The sequence below is a fragment of the Macrosteles quadrilineatus genome, unplaced genomic scaffold (assembly GCF_028750875.1).
Source record: "Macrosteles quadrilineatus isolate MER2022 unplaced genomic scaffold, UCM_ALF_1.0 Scaffold_2__2_contigs__length_208266976, whole genome shotgun sequence".
NCBI classification, from domain to species: domain Eukaryota; kingdom Metazoa; phylum Arthropoda; class Insecta; order Hemiptera; family Cicadellidae; genus Macrosteles; species Macrosteles quadrilineatus.
The window spans coordinates 126,342,123-126,369,136 of record NW_026542595.1 but is presented as its reverse complement, the minus strand read 5'-3'; the positions used below and the strand labels follow the sequence as shown (position 1 = coordinate 126,369,136).

The window sequence follows — 27,014 nt, the reverse complement described above, 5'->3', positions numbered from 1 at the left end:
TTAAAAATATCAAATACAATTTATTAGTATTTACATATTTGTACATTTAACTTAAAGCATATAGTTTGTTCAAATAGCACATGGTAGCCTAAAGGGTTTTATAATAATGTACGTATATGAATTACCAAAAATTTCATAATCATTTACTATTTACATAAAAGAGTATTTACCCATAAATTAATACTTAAAATTTAAAATCATTCCTGGAAAACTTCCTTATTCATTTAATGCACTGGATAAACATGCATCACTGTACTTTCTTGCTAACACATTAAATGAAATATTAAATTATTTTGATCAAAACTATTATTAACATACTTTAGTTCTAAAGAGTAAAATGCAACAACTTAAATACAACAATGAGTTTAACAATAGTTTACAGTAAATTGTCCTTTTGGTTTGGTTTGATAAACACTTATTCGAAAAAATAATACATCAGATCACTTTATCAATGAATCAATTAATTTCCAATATAATGGAAGCTTCAACTTTAAAAATACATTGAGATGTCTACTTCACAATTGTACTATTGACGCGTGTATAATCAAGTAGATATTTCAAGTATATAGACCTGATGTATTTAATTTTGTATTTATACATAGTTGAGTAAGTCGCTCAAAAGGTGTACTTATTTATCATTACTGCTATAGTAGATAAGACATAAAATAATATGCTACAGTGTACTTAAGCAGGAAACCCACTAGTCTGACACTCTCCGACACCTTCCAACAACAAGTCTCTCTAGCAATAATGGTCCGACGGGCTCCGGCAGTAACCGACGAAAAACTAGATATTTTAGGCTTTTTGTGAATTGAGGTCATTATCTGTCCATCCGATGATTCTGTTTGCATAATCTTTTTCTAAAATAATGTAATAATATTGGTCAGAGCATCTGAATATGTTCAAGCAGCTTTTATAACCTACTGTATAAAGAAAGCGATATTCCGAAACCACTTCGATCAAACGTTCGTCAATACTCATGTCACACACAACACTAGACAGTGACTAATCTAGGCCTGGTGCACGCAGAGTGGAGTAATGACGGATCCGACGTCCGACAGCAATGTCCCAGAGAGCAATGTCGTCGGAAGGTGTCGGATCGGAGAGCGTCGGACTAGTGGGTTACAGTCCATTTAAAGCCATGCAAAGTAATTTTGTCGGAAGGTGTCAGAGACTTGTCGAAAGGTGTGGTGTCGGAGAGCGTCGCACTAGTGCGGGAGTCTGTGGGTTTCCTGCTTAAGCCGTCGTGTTAGCTTTGTTTGGTAAAAAACTTGTGTATTCTATATCAATTCACACCATCACGCTCCGTCGGTGGCACATCTCAACTATATTTTTATAACTTCTCTGCAGTCGACGCATGCCAAACCTGACACCAGAAAACCTATCACTGGAAACACACAGTTTCCTTTGTATCACTTCTCGATGGTCTCGACGACTGGGCAGAAAGTGACGTTGGACCGTTTCCTCTCAGCTGGTTGTCCCGGGGCCCGCGGCTCTGGAGGAGGTTTAGGAAGTCCCCCGGGAAACGTCGGGTCCTCCAGGTCGTCTTCCTTCTTGTCGTGGTGTTTGTAGCTCAATAGCTTGTCCGGATCTGGTAGAAGTTCACCCCTTACAGGTTGTGACCTCTTCCTAAAACATGACAATGTTTATGGTAAATAAACAGTATAAGCAGACACATACTAACTCCCATTAGTTTGTCAATGACCTAATGGGTAAGCTGTGGGAGTAACTATGAGATTTGATGGGGGAAATCACGAAAAATGCAATGGCTTTTGAAAGGCTTAATAAGGATCATAACATGCTAAATTTTAATTAAAATTTGTGGAGCCATTTTTCAAAGATCTGAACTGTTTTTCTGAATTTTTATGGGAAACCCACACTAACTTGTTACAATTACTCATTTAAGTTAAAAGTATTGAAGTAAGGTATGGCTTTTTAACCACAGTTAAAAAAATGGGGGTTGTACCATTTTGTTCAAAATTATAAGGACATATTAAATGTTAATCAAAATCATCTAAATAGTTTTTTTCATCCAATTTCAGTTATTTTAATGGGGTATATGGAAAATTTACCATTAAACATCAAAATTAAAAAGAGAATTCTTAGGGATGCCACAAGTTAGTACATACATATAAATTCTTATAAAACTCGGTCTGATAGTCCGAACACATCCACACACAAACATAGACACTTTTTGGGGTTCAGGGGGGTCCTTAAACTGGTATATCCATCCAAAAACCATACTCCAATAGTATGACGAAAGATTCTTTGGGTAGATGGATAGCATTGCATTTTTTTAAGGTCACTGGTTTTATTCCAATCGAGATAGTTTCTAGACCTAGATGCTAACATTGGGCTATCAATTAATGAATGATAACTAACAAAAAGATCGACGTTCTAGGTTGTGAATCATTTCATTTAAATATCCTAAGGTTTAAACTGCTCACAAAACAAGTAAACTATGTGTTTGTTAGCATATGTAACCATTAATCATCATATACTGGATATTACATGTATATTACTGATATTACATGTCACTAAGAAAAGGAAATTGGAACATTGTTTCTTTATCCAACAAAACATGATACTTTCTGAGTTTAAGGGGGAAAAGTAGCTCAAAACAAGTTCTGAGAGATGATGTGGTATGGGATGAAGGGGAGAGAAGGATATGAGGTTGTTGAAGCTAAACATTTGTCAAAAGTCTGTTGTAACTTATTGCTCTGTCAAAACTGTGTCTGATGCAGAATGGTATTACTTCCACTGTAACAACATCTTTACGTGTTAGTTAGGTGATGTAGATTTGTCAATACTGTTTGCATTAGCAGTTTAAAATGTTCAGTGGATTTTATTATTTTTAGAAATAAATGTTAAAAAATGTAGTATTACGTTGCTCTGATTTTCTTCTACTATTAGCAGGCACGACAATGCTAATAAAAAATTGTAATTAATTTGTTTAACTAAATTTGACGAATTATTTATGATTAGTGATATTATGTTCAACTATTCGGTGAATAACAGAAAGGATTTTATTTTCTAAATGTGGTCAAATTACTTTTACCAAGACACTGGTTCGTTACATGGTAATGCCATTATTTTTACAAAGATACTATTATATTAATATTAAATACGTTTACAAAAGTATAGGTTGCATGATGTAAAAACTCCATAAAGTGCTTTCAGCAATGAATGAAATAAATTGTGATTTTCTGTTTGCAGGAACAATTATTATTAAGGGAATGAATTGTTATATTTACTATTTCATACTAAATCTGCTCTCTTAAAGATTAATCGTAAGAACTGTTTTAGTTTTATTCATGATATACCAAAGAGACGTGTGACTCATCAAATTAAAGTTAATCAACAATACAAATTTATTTTTATTTTTGAAATAATATGATTTCATTCAAATTTATACAAACACTAAAAATAATTTAACTAAAAAATTAAAAATTATTATTAATTTAAAGTATTTTGTTGTTTTATAGCTCTAGAATATTATCAACCATTAATAAATGTCAATCAGTAGAAGGGGTATGTTGTACTATGGTCTATATGTTTAAGAAATTTAAAATCAGTATCATAATCCGACTACAACCTATAAAAATGTAGACTAGAAAACAAAAGACGTTATTGGATGTGAAATTTAGTTTTTATTTCTGTCAAAATTTTGCAGCTATTATGTAAATCAATAAACAAGTAATTGACAAATCAATTACCTTCAATCGTTGTTATTGTGTGGTAAACCAAAAAGTTTATAAAATTATTATTTTTATCAATCAATGAACCAATAAATCAATTTCAATACATTCTCTTCCTTGTGTGATGAACAAAATAATAAACAATACCCCCGTCGCAGCAAACATGCATACTAAGCATATTTCCATTTACCCGACTTGATTTCTACTAAAATACTCCCTATAAATTTTCAGATTTATTTCCTATTTAAATAACATTAATTTTAGTGAGTAGTTAGGTTTGCTGCTACGGGGAAGATGTTGAGGTGTGTTTTTTTTAAATTGAAATATTCATAGCTTAGTTTGAAATAAGCCAAATTGCCAAATTTGATTAAAATATATCCATAAACAAGCAAACTAGAACAGTTTATTTATTCTCCATAAGAATAACATGGGAATTTAAAATTTTATTAATTTTCTCCGTAGTCAATGAACATTCAAAAAAACTTCAATATACTAAATTATTTGTTTTTTTAAGCTCTTCGAAATGGTCTAGAGAGAAATTTAGAAATTTAAAGTTTTTAGGGTCAAAAATGAGAAAAACCCATTTTTACCCCATAAAACCATAACCCCCATAAACCCCTGATCCCATGGTCCGATTATGCTGGTTCGCGAACTCGTTTGAATAATTGTAGGTTTACACGTTTGTACCAAATTTCATCAAAATCGGATCAATTTTGCTCGAGTTATCGCGCTAACGGACACATATATAAATATATATATAAATTTGAACGGATGGTGTTTTTGGCCTCTGGGGACCTCAAAACGAAAAAGTAAATCGGTCCCGGGTCTAGGTCTTACCATAAGACCTACGGTAATAGCTTATTCCCTATATGGGAAATTCGTTAAAAACAAAATATGAAAATATGAATAAACTGACAAATAAATTCCAATCAATCCTTTTCGTTGTATGGCAAATGAATAAATAAAAAAAATATTGTTTAGGTCAATAAATATACTGATAAATGAATTATAATCAATCCTTGTGTTGTGTGGTAAATCAATGAATCCAAAAGTAATTATTTAAGTCAATAAAAAACTGATAGATCAATTAAATCAATCCGTTTGTTGTATAGTAAATCAATGAATCTAAAAAAATATTCTTATTTAGATCAATAAACAAACTAATAAATCAATTGAAATAATCATTTTCGTTGTGTGGTAAATCAGTAAATCAGTGTATCCTCTTCGTTGTGTGGTGAATGATTAAAATGATAAAAATCAATAAACAAACTGACAAATAAATTCCGATCTATTCATTTTGTTGTGTGGTAAATTAACAAATCAATAAACAAAACTGATAAACAAATATTCTAATCTATTCTTTTGGTTGTGAGGTTAGGAAATTGTGCAATGGCCACCTTTTTTTGAACAGTTAGATAGAAAGATCCTTCATAAAGCCCATCGGTAAATATTAAAATTCTTCCCTGACCTTGCTTTGAATTATAACAGCAACTACCTAGCAGATATGAATTATTCTGATGGGCGAGTTGCTTAAAACTAGAATTGCACTTATAATACCCACATTATGCAGTTGTGTTGCAAAATGCAACAAATTGTTTTGTGATGCAGTGTTGAATTTGAATAAGTGATATTGCTCATAGTCGTGTTTAGATTATCAACGTTATGAATGAAAATGTGAATGATTAGCTTGGTACTCGAACAGTACAGATTATATACGTTGTTTTACAGTGTTAACCTTTGCTATCAAAACTCTCATACATGTGATCTTGACAGAAATAAAACACTTCGAAAGATAATCCAACATAAACATTAATCCAACTTGAAACTGAAATTTCATTCCCTGTTTGATGCATCTGATACTGCTATTTTAAAAGGGGATATTAAATCATTTGAAAATGTGTTTGATAATTCCCACACAGAGTTTAGTTTAAAATATTGGACTCTTCTTGAATTTGATTTAAATTTCCTTTCGAAATTCCCACATATTTTCGTTTCTATTTTTAATAACTTACAACGCATAAATTAACCCATAAACACAATGTAGTAAGAGAGTAATTCCAATAATTAGCTAATTTATTTACATAAAAGATTTATTACAGTGTTACATTTATAGCTTAAGTCATCAAGAGTGCATTTACTGTTTATTTAGGTGGTTTTATAAACAACTATCTAGTGCGTTATTATGAGTAATCATTATAAATATTTAATCTATTTAAGCCATTATATATTTAATACCCTGTGTAAATGTCTATGATTACCATAAATTTAATTATGTAATGTGGAATAAAGAAGTTCATAGAATTAATTGAATAATATTTTTCAAATTTTTTGAAACCATAAATTAATCAATAAGTTATCTGTTCTCACTATTTGACGTTGAATATATTATCAGTTTTTAAACTACTATATGTAAGGGATTCTACAAGTGTTACAGTACCTTCCCACGTATTAAATACACTTTAGAGATGTGGAAATTATCGTGTATGTATTTTGGATCTACTACAACAAAAAATGCTATAAGAAATTTTACTACCGGAACTAGATGTATGCTCAATTTATTTGTAAAATTGTATTGTCATGCTATAATTGTTCATGTAGAACAACAATCTAAATGTGAATCGATCAAATCTTTCACTAATAAAATATTTAAAACTGACATAAACAGAACAAAATATTTTCTTAAAACATTAAACATTTACATTGGTAACATACCAAATTGATATGATGTAAGCACCAAACCGACCACACATACTAGCTACTTTGTAAAAAAATGTATCCATAAACAAACTGTAAGAAGAACTAACATCAGGACAACTGTGTTTTAATTCAACTGAGGGAATCGTTCAATGGGAAGATTAACGCGTAGGCTCCGAACTCATCCTGTATGACGTCTTAGGCAAGGTTAATAGAAATGGTAGTGGTTTGTCGAAAAAACTCCCTTAAAGAAAATAATCCAGGAAAACAGTTTCTTTTAAACGAAGAACTTTTCACATACGCTAATAAAAGTCAGTTTAGAGGGATAATTTTCGAAAAAACATTGAGTTTAAACTATTTTTTCATCATTATATGTATAGCTTGAAAATGTGTTTTTTTTTTATTTCAATATGCATTTTAACTGCGCTAAAAACAGCGTTGAAAATACCAAGTTCCATGAAAATGTTCTCTACATTAGCTGGGAATCATTATTATACCCACTAACCACAGCTGATTACAATAATACTTCATTGCTAAACTATTGGTAAGCCAAATATCAACCAACTAATCCTCAGGTGGTTAGATTTGGACAACTATGAAGGTTTTATTTTTTTACCATTACAAATTAAGATGGAGGATGCAATTAGACGTATTTCGACTCAAATATGAATAAACTATAAGTGTCTGAAACTAAATAATTTGTGTAGCTTTGTTATTGACTGAGAACAGCTGATTATTCAGCTAATAAAATGTTTGTAAAGTTAACAATTAAGGTCAGGTGCCTCAATTTTCAAACCAGCAAAAACGACACTTTTGATCATTAACAAGCGATATTCTAATTGCAACGTGTGTACTAAACCTACTCCAATGAAATATATGTGTAATGTTCACAACATGAAAATCAATTACACACAATTACAACGCTTTTTTTGAAAAATGTTTACAATGTGCTACAAAATAAATTATACAAATAAATCTCAAGCCAACAATTTTATTTTCCAACTTCGTTACGACAATCCTTAAAGAAAAGATTATGTAGAGAGTTTATACAGGGAAAATCGGATTAGGAAACTCCTACGATTTCCAAACAGGAGAGAAAGAATTTAAACATGTAGCTCAATAAAACTGTGCTCGTGTTCTCTGTACAAATCCGATTCACGTCATTAGATTTAATTTACTCTGATCACTTTGAGCAAAGCCAGCCTTTGTCGTTCTAGTTTAACACCTTTGGTTTAATTTCATTATCAGAATGGTGAACTCTAGTACCAATATCACTTAGGAAATTATGGCTCCTATACTCTAAACTAGACTAATATTTAGTGCAAAGTCTAGACTATTATATTCCATTACTACAGTATTATGAGGAATATAGAGACACTCCTAAATACTTAAGTATGGAAACGTTTTCACTTCTATTTTGATGCACGGGATTGAATATAATTTGTTATATTACAAAGAAGTGGTAGTGAACATAAGTATGTTTTTCGGGTAAACATAAATACCCCCTCCGTAGTAAAGGTACAAATCAACCAAATTGTCATTTGTGTGGATTTTAAGTAAGATATTTCTTTGATTTATCCCCTATTTACATTTAAATCAGATTTAACGAGTACTTAGGTTTGCAACTACAGGGAAAGAAAAACATGTTTTTTCATCTTAAAATAATAGTAAGAAATTGATACATTTTCCAAATGTGATTAACATATAATCATAAGCAAGCGAACAATAATAGTTTACTTTTTCTCCATAGGGATGACATCGGATTTTTAAATGGACAGCATTTTTGGAATTTTATCCGTAGGTTACAGAGTTGATCCGTAGGTTTTAATCGTACAACAACACTTCAATATGAGATTTTATTTGTCTTTAAGGTCCACACGACGGCTGTAATTAGAATTAGAAATTTCCATGTTTAAGGGTAAAAATATGAAATAAACAATTTTTTAAGAGGAGCCAACTCTCATCTAGTCTTAGGTAATTCAATGGTGCTGTTTTCTTAGGATGGAAAAGTTTTCGTGGCGAAAGCCACTGGAGAGCGGAAAAACGTTTCTCCGATTTTCGAGTTTCACACTACTGCCTAAGAAATCCCAGCTTTAAGAAACATCCTCAGGTGGATTAGCGTAGTAAAATCTGAAATAAACTAATTTAAGTCCAAGAACATGTAAAATTGTGTATTTATTTATTTTCCCAATGACACGAACTAAACATTTAATTATTTCAGTCACATAACCTTGTTTTGTAAAAGGATAATGTTAGCAAGAAGAAGGATACAAAACAAGGTACTGTAACAAAAATAATTCAACGTGAAAGAGATTTTACTCAACCAACCTTTGTCTAGGAGCTACCCCTGTGGCCGGTGACTTCTTGCGTTCCCTTGTGGGTGTGAGGGTGAGTTGAGAGGTGGTTCCGGAGGTGGTAGTTCCGGAGGCGGTAGTGGAGGCGGCGGCGGCGGAGGCGGCAGAGGAAGCTGAAGAACTAGAGGCGGCGTCTTGATCGGTTACCATGATCATAGGGGATGGAACCCGTGGAGGCGGTCCACTGGGGCTGGCTGGCTCTCTATCGGGGTAAAACTGAATTAGATTATATACTTAAAATGTTGGTTATACACTAAACAACAAACACAACCCTCGAATATGATAATACCGTTAACAATGTTCTCTACATAATGTCTATGATGAAAAGTATACTTGCCCAATTTTAAGTCAACCTCCTATGGTTCTATGCTAGAAAGGTTGTATACCAAACAAGAGTAATTTGCAATATTATGAAAGAGGGTGGTTTCGGAATTTTTGCCGTACAAAAATAATAAAAAGTAAATATACTAGGTCACAGGGTGTGATAAAATGTTATGAGACTACTTAAGAAAATCAATTTGATTAGCCCCATCAGAAGTAGTGACGATAGTCTTATGAAGAATATTAACTCACTGTTGTACTTGGAGTTGTCTACGGCAAAGTTCAACAATTCTGATACATCGACTTCCTTAACTTATATTTATCTTCGAAACACTTGATTCAAACTCTATAGGTGAACTGTGCTGAACAAAATTTCAAGTTAACATGTTTATCTTTCTCTTATTTCTACTATCGCATCAATGATGAAATGAGCCTTAACATTTGTTTTAGAAACATATGTAGCTGCGTAAAAATTGTCCCTTAACCCAATCTTAAAAGAATTTATAATATTTTGTTCTTGTGTAATAATTTCAAAAGTTTATAAATATTGTACAAGAGGGATGAAACAACCCTTTCACTCACGTGTCAATCTGCATTTTGTCTCAAGTGATGAATTTCTTCCCTTCGTTGCTGAGAAAGGCTGCTACTGAAAATAAAGTTTACTGGTTACATTTCAAATAAATACATTACAAAATAGTCTCAATCATGAATTTGAAATTGTTATGTTACTTAGCCTTATGAACTCTAGATAAGTACAATTTAACTGCATTGCCATTGGTAACTAAGAAACTGTAGGAGATGGAGAATAAGTACAAGTGTGAATAATCCATAACCTTATTATTTAAATAATTTAATATTAAATGGAATTGTAAATATAGTCACCATTTCCTTATAAGGTCAACTACTGTGAAATATCAGTTAAATTCCCATTTGTTTTACGGATTCATAGTATATGTGCAATTTTGAGACCTATGTAATGTATGTTCCTTTTTAAACAAGCTTTATTTATTTATATTTAAGGGTTTTGTTAGATTTTTTACTACAACATAAAATGCTATTTCGCTATTTCAGAATAATTATAGTACGATATATTTTATTTCAAAGGTCCAACTCGGTGTAGAACCACTTTTGCCTTGTGTTACCCATGTTCTGTGTTGGGCAAGCATATCACCTTATATCAATACTGCAAGATAAAGTGTAGTGTAACAAGTGTACACAGACATTGTATCAGATAACCTACAGTATTAGGCACGCGCTTACAGCTGTTAGTGTTGATTTATATATCCTGGGAGTATATTGTTGAAGCGGGTCAGTAGAACGGAGGACTAAATGTTTCGATTCGACCTTGACCTCGACCTTGACTTCGACCTTGACTACTGTCAGGATTAATATGTGTTGATTGTGTGGACATATGAAGGAGACGTTTTAACGAATTTAGTTTGCAGTATATTCCCTAACAAATCAGTAGGAAATGTATTGACTTATTTAAAGGTGTATTGCATAATGATTTGGGAAGTTTATTGATTAAATAAAAGGACAATTGTGACTTGATGGTTTTTTACGTAACTTTAAAGGACTTGTTTAATTAATTATAAGTATGTTTTTTTACTAGAAAGTATGTACTAACTATGAAAGATGTGGGCCTTTTTCGACAAATGGAAAATGTTGATTTAATAGTTTTAAGGATATTTCGCATTATTATTATTATATTGGCAAGTAAAAATGTATAATTAAAAAGACGGATATAGAATAATATAAGAATTTGTAGTGGCCGATTTGAGGAATTTAATACCCTAATGATATTTAATAAATCAATTAATAATAGCAAGGCTCCATTTTAAAGCTGTTAAAGTGTAAGTTAAACTGGAGAATTATGCTGTTAAAACATTCTTCAGTTTGCCATTTCTTTTTGGAGCAACCAATTAGCATGAAAATGAAGTAACGTTCTGTTCTAAGAGTGCGTTGACTTTTGAAAATTATCACCAGCATTACTAGCCATTGTTCACAAATGACACGCCTTTTACAAAGAGTTACTGATGACTCGAAATACTTTCAGCATGTTAGAACTTGCTCACCGATTGAAATTTCAAACCAAGGTTATCTCGTTTGAAAACATTGTACGTATATACATTTAACATGCTTTTTAAAACATATTTGATAATGTTTTATCAAATATAACTTATATTTGAAATATATATCTTTGTCATCTGAGCATCGCTGATTACCGTATCACCTCGGTTTTCTTTTGAATAATAAATCAGCAAAACAACTAGTCTATATAAATGTGGTGTTTTCTTCAACATCAAAAGATAAATATTTTACAAAGATGTTATTGAAAGTAAATATGAAGAGCGTATATTCAAAGGAGATTATAGCTGATTTCTACATACAAGACCCCCTAGAGTCAAATGTCTTTACAAAGCGAACTTTGAACCCTTTTACGATTAAAGCTACTAGATTTTCAAACAAATATTTTTCATCATTCATAGACTTGAAAGTGTCATTGTTAAATCCATTCTGCGAAGGAACCCTAAAGCTTAACATGCTTGCAAAAATGTTTCCAAATATATTTTACTGTTGAAGTTATAAATCATAAATTTCACTAACTGCGGCGAACAGAATTTTGTTGTATCCTATTTCTAAAAGATACTACTTAGAAAATCTAACAAATACGTATTTAACTCATCTTATCAAGCCTTGATAAATTTAACAGCTTTATTTTCTCTAACGAACAAGCAAACAATCAGCAATTACCGTAGAGAAGATTTAAAGGACAAGTTAATTAAAATACTTCAGAGCTTTAGAGCTTTTCTCTATACAATTAACAATAATATGAATGATAAATACTGTACTAAAAATGTGTATGTTTATGTTTATGATAAATTACTTTGAACAATAAAGTGTGATGAAATGAAATATCGACGAAGTAGATACTGGGCTTACCCCAACTCCGCGCGGTGGTCAGAAATCTGTCAAAACCGACTGCCCAACTCCGCGCAGTGGTCACTTCGGGTCCCTCGCGGCACATGCCCAACTCCGCGCAGTGGTCAATTTTGGCTCTCACAGCCCTGACGGATGAGAGTTTGTGCTCTAAGTTTGAAATTATGATATATTTTAATCATTTATAAGAAAGGGAAAGTAAAAAGGTATATGCCTACCCAAAACAGGAGACGAAGCTTAAAAACCACTAATATAAGAAGTTTTAAAAAGCCCGTGAGAAAGAGTGACTGTAAATTTATATGTTCCAAAGTCTACAATACTCAATCATTCACATTAGCACTGGGTTTATGAGCTTACTGATAAACTTGAGTACCAAATTCAAAAATGTTAGTCTTGTAAACAACCACAGATTGCTTCAACAAATTGGCTGTAATCTCTGTTTCATAAAACAGTTAGCTATACACCTCAAATTGGGGGGAAAATTGGCTGAAATTGGTTTACGAGCATATTTCTTTTACATCTTATTAAAATTGGCAAATTTTACGCCTATGAAGAGGATTTTCATTGAATCCAGACCCAGGCCAACGTTTTAGCGAATTTCCCATATAAAGGGTGATTGATATAAGTGTGCCAGCCGTTTTATTCGAAAACTATAAGAGATATCAAAAAAAGTTAAATGGTAAGTGCCTTGGATTTGTTATTAAAAAAATGGTAGTCAAGTCAAAAAAATTATTTTAGCCACCATTTTTTCAATATGGCCGCCAACTTTGATTTTTCTTATGGAACACCCTGTATTTTATTATGTATTCTGGTAGAAAATGTAATTTTAAGACGATTTTATTCTTGTAATTTTTTTCATAAACCTAACCGTTTCAAAGATAATAATGGTTAAGTTTTGAAATTTCTGCATGAGAAAGAGTTTCGATAAAGGCCTAAGCAAGCATGCCAGCTGTTTTATTCTAAAACCATTCAAAATTTCACAACTTAAACCATTATTATCTTTGAAACGGTTAGGTTTATGAAAATAATTACAAGAATAAAATCGTCTTAAAATTACATTTTCTACCAGAATACATCATGAAATACAGGGTATTCCATAAGAAAAATCAAAGTTGGCGGCCATATTGGAAAAATGGTGGCTAAAATATTTTTTTTGGCTTGACTATAATTTTTTAAATAAAAAATCCAAGGCACTTACCTTTTAACTTTTTTTGATATCTCTTATGGTTTTCGAATAAAACGGCTGGCACACTTATATCAATCACCCTGTATAGGGAATAGGCTATTACCGTAGGTCTCATGGTAAGACCTGGACTCACTGATTAAATTTTTCGTTTTTATTTCCCAAAGGCCGAAAACACCATCCGTTCAAATTCATATATATTTTATGTGGATATATGTAAGTCTGTTAGCACGATAACTCGAGCAAAATGATCTGATTTTGATTAAATTTGGTGTGAACGTGTAAACCGTTTATTCGAACGAGTACACAAACCAGCACGATTGAACCATGTGAACGGGGGCTTATGTATATATTATGAAAGTATAACGGTTTGAAATTTCTTTTGAAACCACTTTGTAAAGCTTAAAAACAAATAATTCAGTATATCGAAGCGTAAAAGCGCCATAATAGTTACAGAAAAAATGCCAAAGAATCCTTATTTTTAAATTCTCATGTTATTCTTATGGCGAATAAGTAAACTGTTGTAAATTCCTGTAAAAGGAACATATTTTGATTAAATTGTCAAATGCATTTATTTTACACTTAACTATTAACATTTCACACTTTTTACCCTGTCTCAAACACTTTTTGATGGGTCCGTAATTGACGGGTACCTAACCTTAATATTACAAGTGGCCAACGCGCGGAGTTGGAATCGGCCCTAAAAGTGACCACCGCGCGGAGTTGGGCTGAACCCTTCGGGGGCCATAAAACTTTTCCTCGGATTAAATTTGACCACTGCGCGGAGTTGGGCAATCCCCGTAGATACTATATAAACCGGTTTCCAGGAAGAATATGAACTGGTTTTCGCACGGTTGGACAGTATAAATGCCTCCCATTGAGCATGGAGAGTAAAAGTAGCCTACTAAAATTGTCTTGGTAGCAAAGTAGTAAGATTGCTCACATTTGCTCACCTTCAATCTTAAAGGCTGCTGGTTCGATTCAGAGCGGAGGAGATCTTGGACCCAAATAATAACTATCATTGGGGTAAAATTTGTGATAATTTCTAACAAAATTCGACACTAGATAAGTTACAAGACCAGGGTTCGGAATGTCCCCCATATATATAAAAAGTAAAATATGCCAATGGGGGAGGAGGGAATTCCTAAATAAATCAAACAAAATGGAGGAAAGTGTTCTTAAAATGTAAAAGTAAGTTAAATATTCCTGTTAAATATTAAATGTTTGGCTGTATGATTTCAGCTCTGATTCGTCGTTCTCCGGGCTCAGGCCAAACCGTGTGCACGTTTCCATTTGTTAATACAGTATGTTGTGTTATTGATTTAATCATTATTTTACAATTGTATTTCATTTACACATCAGAAGCAACTAATATACGACTCCAACGGAAGGAAATCCAAGATATAAAACAAGAAACACTGTTAATTTTAAGTAACATAAAATTGATTATTTTAAAAACATAGGCCTATTTCGAATATTTGTCATTTTATATATATTTTTTTATTGTAGTCTAAATTAGGGGCTATGGCCCCTATAGGCCACTAGTTTATTATTAAGAAACTATTATACTGTAGATGTTACCTGTCTACATTGCAATACATCTTCTAAAACAACTGCTTGTTATATGTGCCTATAATTATTTAAATTACATGCATAGGTTGAACTACTACCTACATAAAGCTAGATACAAAAATATACAATAAAATAATCCTCGTGCATTTAAGGTAGAATGTTTGTACAGTTTTGGATATTTTTTCAAAGATGATGTCGTTTGTTAAAGATTATAAATAATTTTATTTATTAGACAGAAATAATGTATAAAGTGTAAGGTTACATTTTGTCGTGTTATAAAAAACCGTTAGTTTAAAAAAAATATTTTGCAAGTTTACTTTTCAAACAATTCCCAATCACTAGCCAATGAGATAATGATTCATTCTCTATTAATCAATGATCATTCATAACTAAACTAAGACAGTAACCTACCACTCTTCCGAAGGCTTCAGTCTGAGATGCTGCCTACAGTGTTATCTATGTAATAAAAGGATTACCTAATCTTATCTTCAGTTAAGTAAGGAAAGAACAAATTAAGTATCTCGACCCTGGTAGCAAATAAAGCGCCAGAAATAGTGCAAATTAGTATGACAGTGGATTTGTGAACATCGCCATACGGCTGAAAAACACTTATGTAATCATTATTCGCCTAACTTTTATATTTTTCGTAATTTTAATTCACACACTGTTGCCTAAGTTGAAAATTACCCAAAATGTTGTTGGGTATCTGTTTCCAGATATCCTACAATTTCTTAGTTTTCCAAGTGATTCAAATATTTCCTGCTCTGTTAGTTCATATACTAAAAGTTACTTTACCGTTCATAATATTAAAGCTTACATAATACTGTACATACTTTCTGTTGTAATAATCACTGATTGCCCAATGTAAAATGTTGCCAGTACATAGTTTATTCTATATTATTATCAATATTTAACCTCCTCTAGAGGGGTCGCCGGATTTCTACCCCCGGATATTTACCCCCATGAAAAAACGCCTACGTCACTTTGACGTCACATGTATGGGGGTAAATTTCCGGCCGCGAACTTTTAGGATGGATAAATTATTATTTATTCAATCAACTCGCATTTCACGGTTTACTTAACAGTTGTAATTAATCAAAATGCTAATAAACCTGACACCGGAACTTTACCCCCGGAAATCTACCCCCAGACATCTACCCCCGGACATCTACCCCCGGACATCTACCCCCAGACATGTACCCCCGGACATCTACCCCCGGATATCTACCCCCAGACATCTACCCCCAGACATCTACCCCCGGAAATCTACCCCCAGAAATGTACCCCCAGTGGTCAAATCATAAATGTCCGACCACGGAATTCTACCCCCGGAAATCTACCCCCCGTGCTACACTACGTATCGGCCAATATTCATTGTTGTAGTTGATTTTAGTAATTGGTTTATAAAAATAATCAATGGCTCTTCGTTTAATAATTACCCCCTAATATCTAGTATTAAGCATGTGATATGTCGTTGTCTTGTTTAATGTCATCTATCTTCCCAATTCATTAAGCTGTAACTGATTTAGGTGTAATTTTTAAGCAATGGTAATTAAAATGATATTTTGATAAAGGGCTTCAAAAGTTTAACCCATAAGCATTTGATTTATTTTCAGACAGTGATTTAAATGGTTGACCAATTTTCACATACACTAATAGCTAACAGCACATGTACGAGCGCAGATCGTGAAATTTTAAACATAACACTGAAGGAGGTTATTTCCGGATTACTAGTGGTAAAAAATGCAATTAAATGTTGATAAAAAGCCTGCCAGAGGTTGATTAATGAATTAATAATTTTTCACTATCAATTACCTTCTAGTAATACGAAATAGCATAATCCCTATGTCGTAGACACTATCCGGAGTTTTACATTGGCCAAAAAGTCTAGTTGCTTACACAAATAATTAATCGTAAAAAATAAAACATAAACATATTTTATGATTGGTTCTGGTTGTCAATGCCGGTTGTGAAATAACGGAGAATAATGTAAAAGAATAAAATTGGATATTTCGGGATAGGGAAGGTATTTTTACCTCATGGTTCTTTTGGGTTTACGAATTTATGTAAATGAAATTAGAGTTTAGTACGAACATTGCTCAAAATTATATATTTTTTGGTCATTTTTACATTTCACACATTAAAGAAGCCAAAACAAGTCTTTATCTCAATTTCTGCTTTGTCTCTCAAGGCCCAGAAGGCATTTTACGTGGCCTTCTCCTCAAAACCTAGAGCATCGATCGTGATTCGATTTAAATAGTCTTTTTGGATTCGGTGGATTGACACGAGTCTCTTAAGCCATTAAAATATGGCCTCACTACTTTTGAATTAAAATAAATTTTGTTCAACCCCCCAATTTTTTGCATTTTTGTCTAATTTACTCCTAATGTTTACCAGTAATTTATGAAATACTAATAATTTGTTTGGAGAATACGACATCTATGAAATAACAAACAGCTGTGAAAGGTGAAAAGTTGAAAAATGAAAAATGGTGGATATCAAAAAATTATATCCAAAAAAATATAAAATAAAAAATAAAAATGATATATGGTGGGTCAAAAAGATAGTTTTTAACGCTTTTTTAACGTCTTTCTAATATAAAATTTACATGAAAGGCTTAGGGGTCAACCTTTTGAAGCCCTAATCAAAATATCCTTTTTAATTACCATTTTGCTCTGCGCAAGATCTTAAGCTTTAAAATGACACCTCAATCGTAACAATCGGCGAAATAGGTCGGGTGAAAAAGGACTGTTACAGCTTATTGAATTAGGAAGATAGATAATGTTAAACAAGACAATGACATATCGCATGCTTTATACTGGATATTACAAGACAATGATTAACCGAAGAGCCGTTGATTTCCGAGGATAGAATTCCGGGGTCAGATATTTATGATTTAACCACTGGGGGTAGATGTCCGGGGGTAGATGTCTGGGGGTAGATGTCCGGGGGTAGATTTCCGGGGGTAGATATCCGGGGGTAGATGTCCGGGGGTAGATATCCGGGGGTAAATGTCTGGGGGTAGATATCCGGGGGTAAATGTCCGGGGGTAGATTTCCGGGGGTAGATGTCCGGGGGTAGATTTCCGTGCTATGGCATATCACTTTATAATCAAACAATTACATGTTGATTATTCAATAATATATTGGGGGTAAATTTCCAGTCGCGGGCAGTTTCTCGACCGTGTATAGGCCCCGCCCCTCGTGACGTCAAAATGACGTAGGCGTTTTTTCATGGGGGTAAATATCCGGGGGTAGAAATCCGCTACCCCAGACTCGATATGGTTTTTTGGCAAGCCCAAAGAGTATATATTGTAGGAATATTAGTTTATCATTAGTTTCATGCCCAGATAGGTTTGAACTTGATATTTCAGATGTTATTTCAGCAACCGGAGCTGTAGAAAACTAGACGTAGACCTACAATACGCGAAAACACCTCAGTTATTTACTTATAACACTAAACCTCACAGAATGCAACAATGCGTATCAGCTGATCGGCAATGAAGTGATGAAAACAGGAGTGCTAACTTCGTTTTGTCGTTAAACGGTATCTCATAGCACATGTAATTTGGTTTGCGTAGAAAGTACTGTATGTATTAAAATTGTACTGAATGTTCAAGGACATTTGACCGAGACAGTGATCTAAGATGATTCACAATCACCGTCGAACAAGCTTGACTAAGTGGATCTAATCAGGAAATTAGCTTCTTCCTCTTCTCCCCGGAAACGTGATGTGACTTGGTTAGGAATATGTATGATTAACTGTAAGCCAATGAGTGCCTATTGCGTATTGGCTAATTGGACTACATTTGGTGACCTTATATTGCCGTTAAACTGAATTGAATTACTATTTAATACTATATTATATTTTTTATACTATTGGTAAACTGCAAAGAAAAATTATCTATGTTTTAAATCGTCTGTAGTGAACCGGTACTTAGGTATTTCAACACTCCTTATTTTATCCATTAACAAGGTCCTCAATAAGGGAACCATATCTTACTCATAAATCAAGTCGATTGTTTATTTTCAATAATCCCCGCTTTGTCCATTAATTCTCACAAGTTTTGTTCAGGTGTTTGATTCCAACTACTACTTTAACTCATATGTATATTTTCTTCCTCTTAGAGAAAGTGCTATAATGCATAAGGCTTATAAATAGTCACTAATTAATGTTGCCAACCTACCATATTTTCTTCCAAATGCTAAAACAGCTGGTCGCAAATTATAATCAGTTTGCCTATTGACAATCAGCTGATTAGAGTTTTACTTCGTCATTGGGTCACTATGAAAGAGGAAGTACGGTTCTATTGGGTATCCTACGGATTCACGTATCCACACGGGGTTTGGGAGATTTAAAGCCCAAAATTTCACCAGTGTTTTGAACATATAGGTAATGAACTCTGCTGTTGATTTAATACCATAAGTGAACGAAACATTGATAAAACAATCTATGAATATACCAAAATTAAGTCCAAGAGATCAATGGTTTGATTTAGTTTATTATTTCAATATATGAGTGTGCTTAGAATCTTACCATATGTTTTCAGAATATTAATATGTTAAACGGAAACGTATATCAATTCCATGCAAGAATATTCAAAGGATAAGTTCATAATTTTATTTTTCGACTCAAGTTGTAAAGCGTCGATAACACAGCAGTGGCTTGATTCTAAATTTGACACTTCTGTCCAATTAACACTGCTGTTTACAGTTTTTACACCGTAAAAACAACAACAAAACGGCCTAACCTTGACATCCTTCACTTTATGTTGATGTTTAGGTCTAACTCTGCACCGTACTATAATTTGTCATTAAATAAATGATCAAGTAAAAAAATAGTTTATCCTAATACAAAGCAACAGATGGAATCCCACCCCATTTTACATTCATCTCACTTGGGTAAAAATACGCCCAAATGTGTCTATTTTCATTATTAATGTTTTTAATAATATGGCAATGGACATCGTAAAATTGGTAGAGTGAGAGAAAATCACTATTGGCTTTCTCTACGTGGTATCATTATCATGTGGAGATAATTGTCAATAGCTATCGAAGTACTTCCTGTGATAAACAAGTCAATCGAATAGTCATCAATGCATCAATTGATTGGACATTCAATATCCAATGTTTTAAATATACTACAAAGCACCAATTCATTGAATACAGTATTCAATATACAATGCTTGAACTCTACTACAATGAATAGTGTATGAACTATTTAAGTTTGCTGTCTTCTGTGATGTAGGTACGAATGGTTAAAACCACACAACTACCATGATAGTTGTAAATAAACAGTATTTTCTGGAAGTAGTTTTTGAACGAATTATGTTTGGTACAGTAATTCTGTAAATTTTACTTTTGATGGATTAAATTAACTGTGACCAAGTTTAAGGACAATCCTCCCTGGAATAAGGTTACATATTAACTAAAAGAAACACACTCGTATTAATAATATCGTATAAATATACAAAAACAACAATGATCAGGCATTTGACCTCAACATACTTATCAGTATAATGCAATACTTATTGTGAACAGTTTATATGACAAGTTGGTCGTCGAGACATTGGTTCGATGAAGACGTCAGCGCGACTTATAAAGCTCTACTTAATTATTGTAGACACTCGCTGCATAGTAGTGTCTACTTAGCCGCAGTCTATGTATAGGAGAGACTTGCTTGCGAAGTTGCAAAATGCATTACAAACACTGTATACAATCAATATAAAGTTGACGAATTTGTACTCATACTTCGATCATAGCACAGATTTGTTTATTTAGTAATGCAGTCCAAATACTTTAAGTCAATCCCAAATCCGATCAATACTAGTGCTTAATTTGACTCTTTTGTCTCGCTCATAGTGTTGAGGTGAGAAAATATTGGTACAGTCATTGACTATAGTCAATGGTACAGTATAGTCGGAAATTGAGTTGGTTTTGTCAGTGGTTACATGTTGATAACAATTACCACTACAAATGTAGTGAAGTGTTTATGTTTAAACTTTGGTTAGTATTACCTTTCATTTTTCAAGCATTTTTCAAAGGTGTGACTAGCTGACATGCTGTTCAATAAAAAAAAAAAACTAAAAAAACCGAGAAATTTTACAAATTTTAGAAAGAGGGCGATTTTAGAAGGTGAAGGAGTATGATTTTCGGAAAACGCTTAAAGAGTGCTTTGTAGAAAATGTAATTCCTGAGCATGAAAATTCTTTCAAATCTTTGCTATCCCTTACAGTTTTTGAGCTACAGCCGTTTAAAAAAACGTGTTTTTCTGAAAAAAGGGTGCGAAAAATTCAAATTTTGAACTACCATAACCTTTGATAGGATTGACGTAGAGATCTCTAGTTTGCACCATTCTTATTCTTTTTTCATACCCTCGCATTTGATATGTCAAAAGAGGTACCTTACATTAAAAAAAAGTTAAGGGAAGGGGGAGAAAGGGGGTGAATGGGAACTTCACATTAAATTCACAACAATTGTGGCCCATTATGTAAATGGACGATTCCAGTAAACTGCATATTTCTTATTGCAGTTTTTACATAAATAAAGAAGCAAGTTTAAAAAAAAACACCCTGTATATTATAGGCCTACACATACTGTAACCGGTTTGCAACCTTGAAAATGAAAGTTGCTTTCGACGAAATAATATACACTAATTACTAGAGTTTTTATCACAATCTTCCCACTATTACAAACTATTGTAAAATTATTGCCAATTATGTCTAGGATATTTTGAGAGTTTTCCTTTCAGTCTGGCCAACTAAAAGTATTGCGTGTTCGAAACTTAGCGGTAATTTACAACATTACAATCACTAAATATCATAACAAACCACATTCATTTCCATTATAAAACAGGATACACCCCAACTATGGAAATGGAACGTCTCTAGTTCTCCGCACAGTCACCTAATTAAAAAACCTCCTAACTTGCTTTATCAATTTCAATTCATAGTAGTTTTTCATGAACTAACTACTGTATATTAACATAATATACAGATATTTAATACGTCACTGCGGCCAAAAAATACTTGCAATCACCAGGTTGTAAACATGACCCAAGATAGATTACCAAGAAAGATAGGTTTGACACGAGTAAGTGCAGTATTTTAGGCAAGTGACTGATAACAAATGCAATGATTGACATTCAAGGCTAAGGCTATCAAAGGAGGAACAGAATGCGGTGAACTTTATGATAAGACATTCAGAATAATTCAAATCAATTAAACTCTAAATAATTGCGGATAAAATTTATGTGACTATTGAATTTTAACAGAATGTTTTATTAGGTACATCAGACTTTAATACGTTGTTGCTAATGTATTCTAAGGTAACACTTTTTCTAAGTCCTATAAAATAGAGTGTTGAGTTTTGATTGCAATTTTATATATTTCAATAAATATCTAAGTCAGAAATATGAACAAAAGAATGTAAGAGTTTCAATTAGGTTGCATTAAAACCGAGTTCAATCCGTGATGAAGATTTAGTGATAGTGACTGTTGATATAAAGATACACTTCTTAAAATTATTTCCTCTTTTCACCAATTCTTTTAATTTCGAATCTCCAAAAAATTAGAAAAACATAACCGAATTGAATCCTATGAAAGTAATTAGAAAAACTTGTATTAATAGTTTACTAATCACTTATTTCAAATACATAAGTTGTCATCTATAAAAGGCAAAGCCCTCACTGACTCACTGACTGACTGACTGACTGACTCACTCACTCACTCACTCATCACTAATTATCTTACTTCCTATTTACCTAGGAGGCTGAAATTTGGTACACTGATTCTTTAGGCATGAAATAGGAAAACTAAGCTGTTTTTATTCTGATCGGACTCTCGGGCTCCGCCCCAGTGGCTCTGGAGTTTCCCATGTTAACCTTATGAGTACTCATATTTAAATGGAATTAATGAGTCTTAACAGCTGTTTCAATTAAACAAGTTGGTTCTGTTCTATGATGTTCAATAGCATTAAAGTTACAAGGTTTACCAACTGGGTGCAGCACTATTATTTCTTTTACATTTATGACAACAGCTAATTTGCAACCAAAAGGTGAGTGAGCGTAGCGAACGAACTTCAACCTGGAAACGAGTTAGCGTAGCGAACGAGCTAACCTGAAGGCAAGTGAGCGCAGCGAACGAGCTCCAACCTAAAAGTGAGTGAGCGTAGCGAACGAACTTCAACCAGGACGTGATTGAGCCATGCGAACGAGCTCACCTATGAAGTTAAATGGGGCAAAGCCCGCGGGTACAGCTAGTGTATATATATATTTGTAATTTTTGGTTTTTTAGAAATATAACGAAACAATCTAGAAAACCGCAACTACAAAATGTTTGTTTGATTTAAAAGAGCGAGTAAATTAAATCGTCAAATTTATCTAGGCAACATAACACTTTAAAGAAATTGCATTTGTTTAAATAAATAATCCAATTTTGCTTATGTCGCACTTAATTAAATTTGCTTGGCTTCCAAATTAAATTATAACTTTTTCGCTGTCCGAAAAAAATATCCAACCTAAACCCAGATTATATGAATTTATGAAATAATGATTTTTTCCTTGTGTCTATTTTTTACATTTCAATACATCCCAGCTGAAAATTGATATTTTTAACTTTTACTCCTTTAAATTTAAACTACTTACAATTCCTAAAATCATCAAAAAACAATATGCTAGTAATGCAGGAAAAAAATATTGTACGTTTCATACAGAATATATTTAGCAAACATTAATTGTTGCGCTAAGAAATAATATACATCAATAATTAGTCATGTAATTGGAACAGCTGTTTAGCTAATGAGAACTACACTAGTGCGTCTTATAATACAATTGATATAGTTATATCAAGTTTGCTTCTAGCGGTAACTCAAGCAGTTGCAACATTACCTGATACCACGTGACATCTGGCGTATCACTATACAAAGACGTTTATGTAATCATGCAAATAATATTGTAATAGTTAGTCTTACAGGTTTATATTGCGCGCCAACCATGCTTTGCTGTGATTTGAAATTATTATTGGTACGTTCGTATTATACAGAGGAGACTTACTTTATATCGTGCTGCGGTTAGGTTAGGTTAGGCATCATATGTTTGTAGGACTTTCCTCGTTTCGTTATAAGTCAAACGATACCAGATGAGTCATACCAAATGTATGTTAACCCAACCTAACCTAACCGCCGCAGCGTGTTGTATAAGGGTGGCCTCCGTATAATACGAAAGGACCATTTATCAAAACCCAATAGTCAAAGACAGCTGGGTCCATTTTCGAATTGTCAAAAATCTACTTACTTTCTCAGGATCGAACCTGTGACTGGTTATTACTAGACGAGCACACAAATCGGTCGATAGATAAAAGGCTAGAAGATGTAGACCAAAATTAGATAATAAGTGTAAAATCCAAATTTTTAATTGTATAAACAAAGTTCTTTAAACAGATAATTTGTCACTATTAGCCTGACTACAGATTGAAATATTTTTTCGAAACACACGATCTGAAGAATAATTGAAATAAAAAACAATACAGTTCCAATAAAAATGGGTAATAAATTATACATTTATTTGAAACAGTCTAAAACTAACAATTTGTCCATTATTCATCGATTTTGAATTATAATCGTAAACATACACAACTGATACGATTATGTTAAAACGGATTATAATAAGTGGGCATATACGATACACTTTCTTCCACCGAAATATAATTTCTAATAAATATTATTGTTCGAATATTACCAATATTAATCCCCTCTATGGTTGTGGAACTACAGATGGGTACTACGAGTGGATACAGTTATGTTCTACATTCCAATAATATTTGTCGACAGACTCGTGTTTGAAACCACTTCAAACAGTTCACACCATCCAATTGCATTTCAATATCCGAATAGGTAATAACTGTTCTAGTGAGCTTCAACTATAACAAAGCATTTCGGAGGTCCTATTGCAATTTTATTTGAGGTTTATCAAGCGGAAAATAAATTATCTGGCGAATTTGCTGTGTTTTCCTGAACTAATTTAATCATAACATTTTCATTGGGAATTTTTAAACAAATGTGTATTTATTTGCTAGTAAAACATACCATTATGTTTCAAAATTATGTTAGTTCTAATTGGACAACAAATAAAACGATTATCGACTAATTCTATTATTGTTTGATGATCTTTGACCGTAATTTAAAGATATATACACGAGGAAACCACGGAAGAAATCCAGTACTGTATTGATAATTTACACAATTACAGCGGTACAGTAGTTATGTAAATTGAAACTTATCTCACTTTAAACCTTCTAGACTGAAGTACCAAACGCTCTCGTTATTTGCACTCTCACTACAATAAGATTGCTTATCTTACTTAGCATGTTAGTATCTTATTTGCTCTATTGTGTCTACGTGAGTTTCACGGAACGATGACGTATTTCTTTGTGTATTTATGATACAATGTGTAAATGAATTCCGCTCTTCATAAAATTATCCTTTGTTGTGAGTCGGTGACTCAGTCTATAGCGTCACGGACTTAGTGTCGAAGGAAAGTCATTCATTCAATTTGATTTGACAAATAGACTAATGTTTAATATAACCGATATGTGTCACTACGACACAACACACTTATGAATAACAAGGAACTTTGTGACAAAGGAAAGTCATTCATTCAATATAATTTGACAAATAGACTAATGTTTAATCTAAACGATATGTGTCACTACGACACAACACTTATAAATGACATTTTCCTTAAGCTCTTTGGATAGTTTGTCAGTAAAATATTGTCTTTATTAGTCCAAGCAAAAGTAAATTTGTGACTTTATATAAAACTTCACATACAAGTTATCATAGTTCCTTCTTTACTTCATGTTCGTAAATGCAATGAATATTTTACAAACAACATCTGTATTACTTTAACTAAGATCCGAGAGCGCAAGAACTGTTTTCTGAGTATATTATGGTGCGTGTCCTATCCCCATATGTCACAAAGATTAAATACCCGGGGAGGTGAGTTAGCATATCGCACACCTACCTCGTGGAGAAAGTATAAACTAATGTAGGTGAAAGAAAATCACAGCTAAAACAGGTGTTACATTTAACATTTAACGTTATAATTTTGCTGTTTAAAACATTTGTGTAACTTTTGGCGGTACTAATTGGTTGAAATAGTAAAATAAATCTTAGGGAATTGTATTGTACTAAATAGCCACGTACAGTAGCATATAATTTAAACAAAACCAGTGTTAATGACTTTTTTTGTCGTTTAATGTGTACAATCTTGTTATTTAGTGTTAACATTAAGTTACGTATTAAGTTTTCTTTTACTAAGGTATTTTTCTCAGTATGTTATTTCTACATTACTAGTGTGTTTGAACTATTAATCCACATTTTCATTCCATTATTTGATAGTTGGGTTTCAAAATAAGTTTAAAATATAAGAAAACCCTTAAGTAATTGTACATACCTACCACAATTAGTCACTAAATTACGATATTTTATGTTGGTTAGCAAATGAATTTGTTTTAAGGTACCAAATATAAAATTTAAGTAGTTTCAACTCACGTTTCAGTTTTACAAACATTTTGAGACGTTTTTACTGGTAAACTAATTACAGTATACATATGCATTAATAGGTGTATACTTCGTACAATTAAAATATTGTTTGACTAACAATGATTACTGCTAGAAAAATAATGTAATTTCTTAAAAATAGAAATGGCACGAACGGGTTTTTTTTAGATTCTATGACGAAACAAAAGCTACAAACTTCACTCACCTTATATTGCCTTCATGGATAACCAGTGACACTTGAGGTTACACGTTCACTTTGGCGGGTATCATATACAAACTGGCGGCAACCACAGCTGATTGTTTTAGTACTCACTGTAGCCACTGGGCGCTGGGGCGCTGGCATCGTCGATATGAACACACGGTCTTTGGCGGATTTTCATGGGCTCGAGTTAAAAGTGGCGCAAGTCGCCACAGTCAACAAGACTTGGACTTGGACTTGGTCTTGAGAAAACAATGCTTTAAAAACTAAGGACGCCAGGCACAAGCCCAGGATTGTTTTTCACATTACTTCAGACTAGACCTAGTGGTTGCGGCATTATCATTAGATAAAAACCATTGGTGATTTGGAGGATTTGAACCCGGTACCCCTGGGACTGGAGTCCCGCGCTATACTACTAGACCAACTCACCCCCACTTATATCGTACGTATAGTAGAACCAAGTTTTGCACCGCCCTTTACAGTAAACGTAAAAAA

At 32.9% G+C, this 27,014-nt stretch overlaps 1 protein-coding gene across 3 annotated transcripts; it reads right to left on the bottom strand.

The window, feature by feature from the left end:
- On the bottom strand, positions 1–26,648 carry LOC128986446 (uncharacterized). Of its 3 annotated transcripts, none has more exons than XM_054406824.1 (4): positions 26,526–26,648; positions 9,650–9,710; positions 8,721–8,948; positions 1–1,629 (listed from the first exon to the last, which is right to left on the bottom strand). In XM_054406824.1, the coding sequence occupies exons 2-4, from the start codon at positions 9,661–9,663 to the stop codon at positions 1,413–1,415; spliced, it is 459 nt and encodes a 152-aa protein (XP_054262799.1). In that variant the 5' UTR covers positions 9,664–9,710; positions 26,526–26,648; the 3' UTR covers positions 1–1,412. The 3 variants fall into 3 exon arrangements, with proteins under 3 accessions (XP_054262799.1, XP_054262798.1, XP_054262800.1); XM_054406823.1 differs by having other exon boundaries at positions 9,650–9,713; positions 26,526–26,618; XM_054406825.1 differs by lacking the exon at positions 26,526–26,648 and adding an exon at positions 15,174–15,191 and having other exon boundaries at positions 9,650–9,713.
- Between the last annotated feature and the right edge of the window lie 366 nt (positions 26,649–27,014).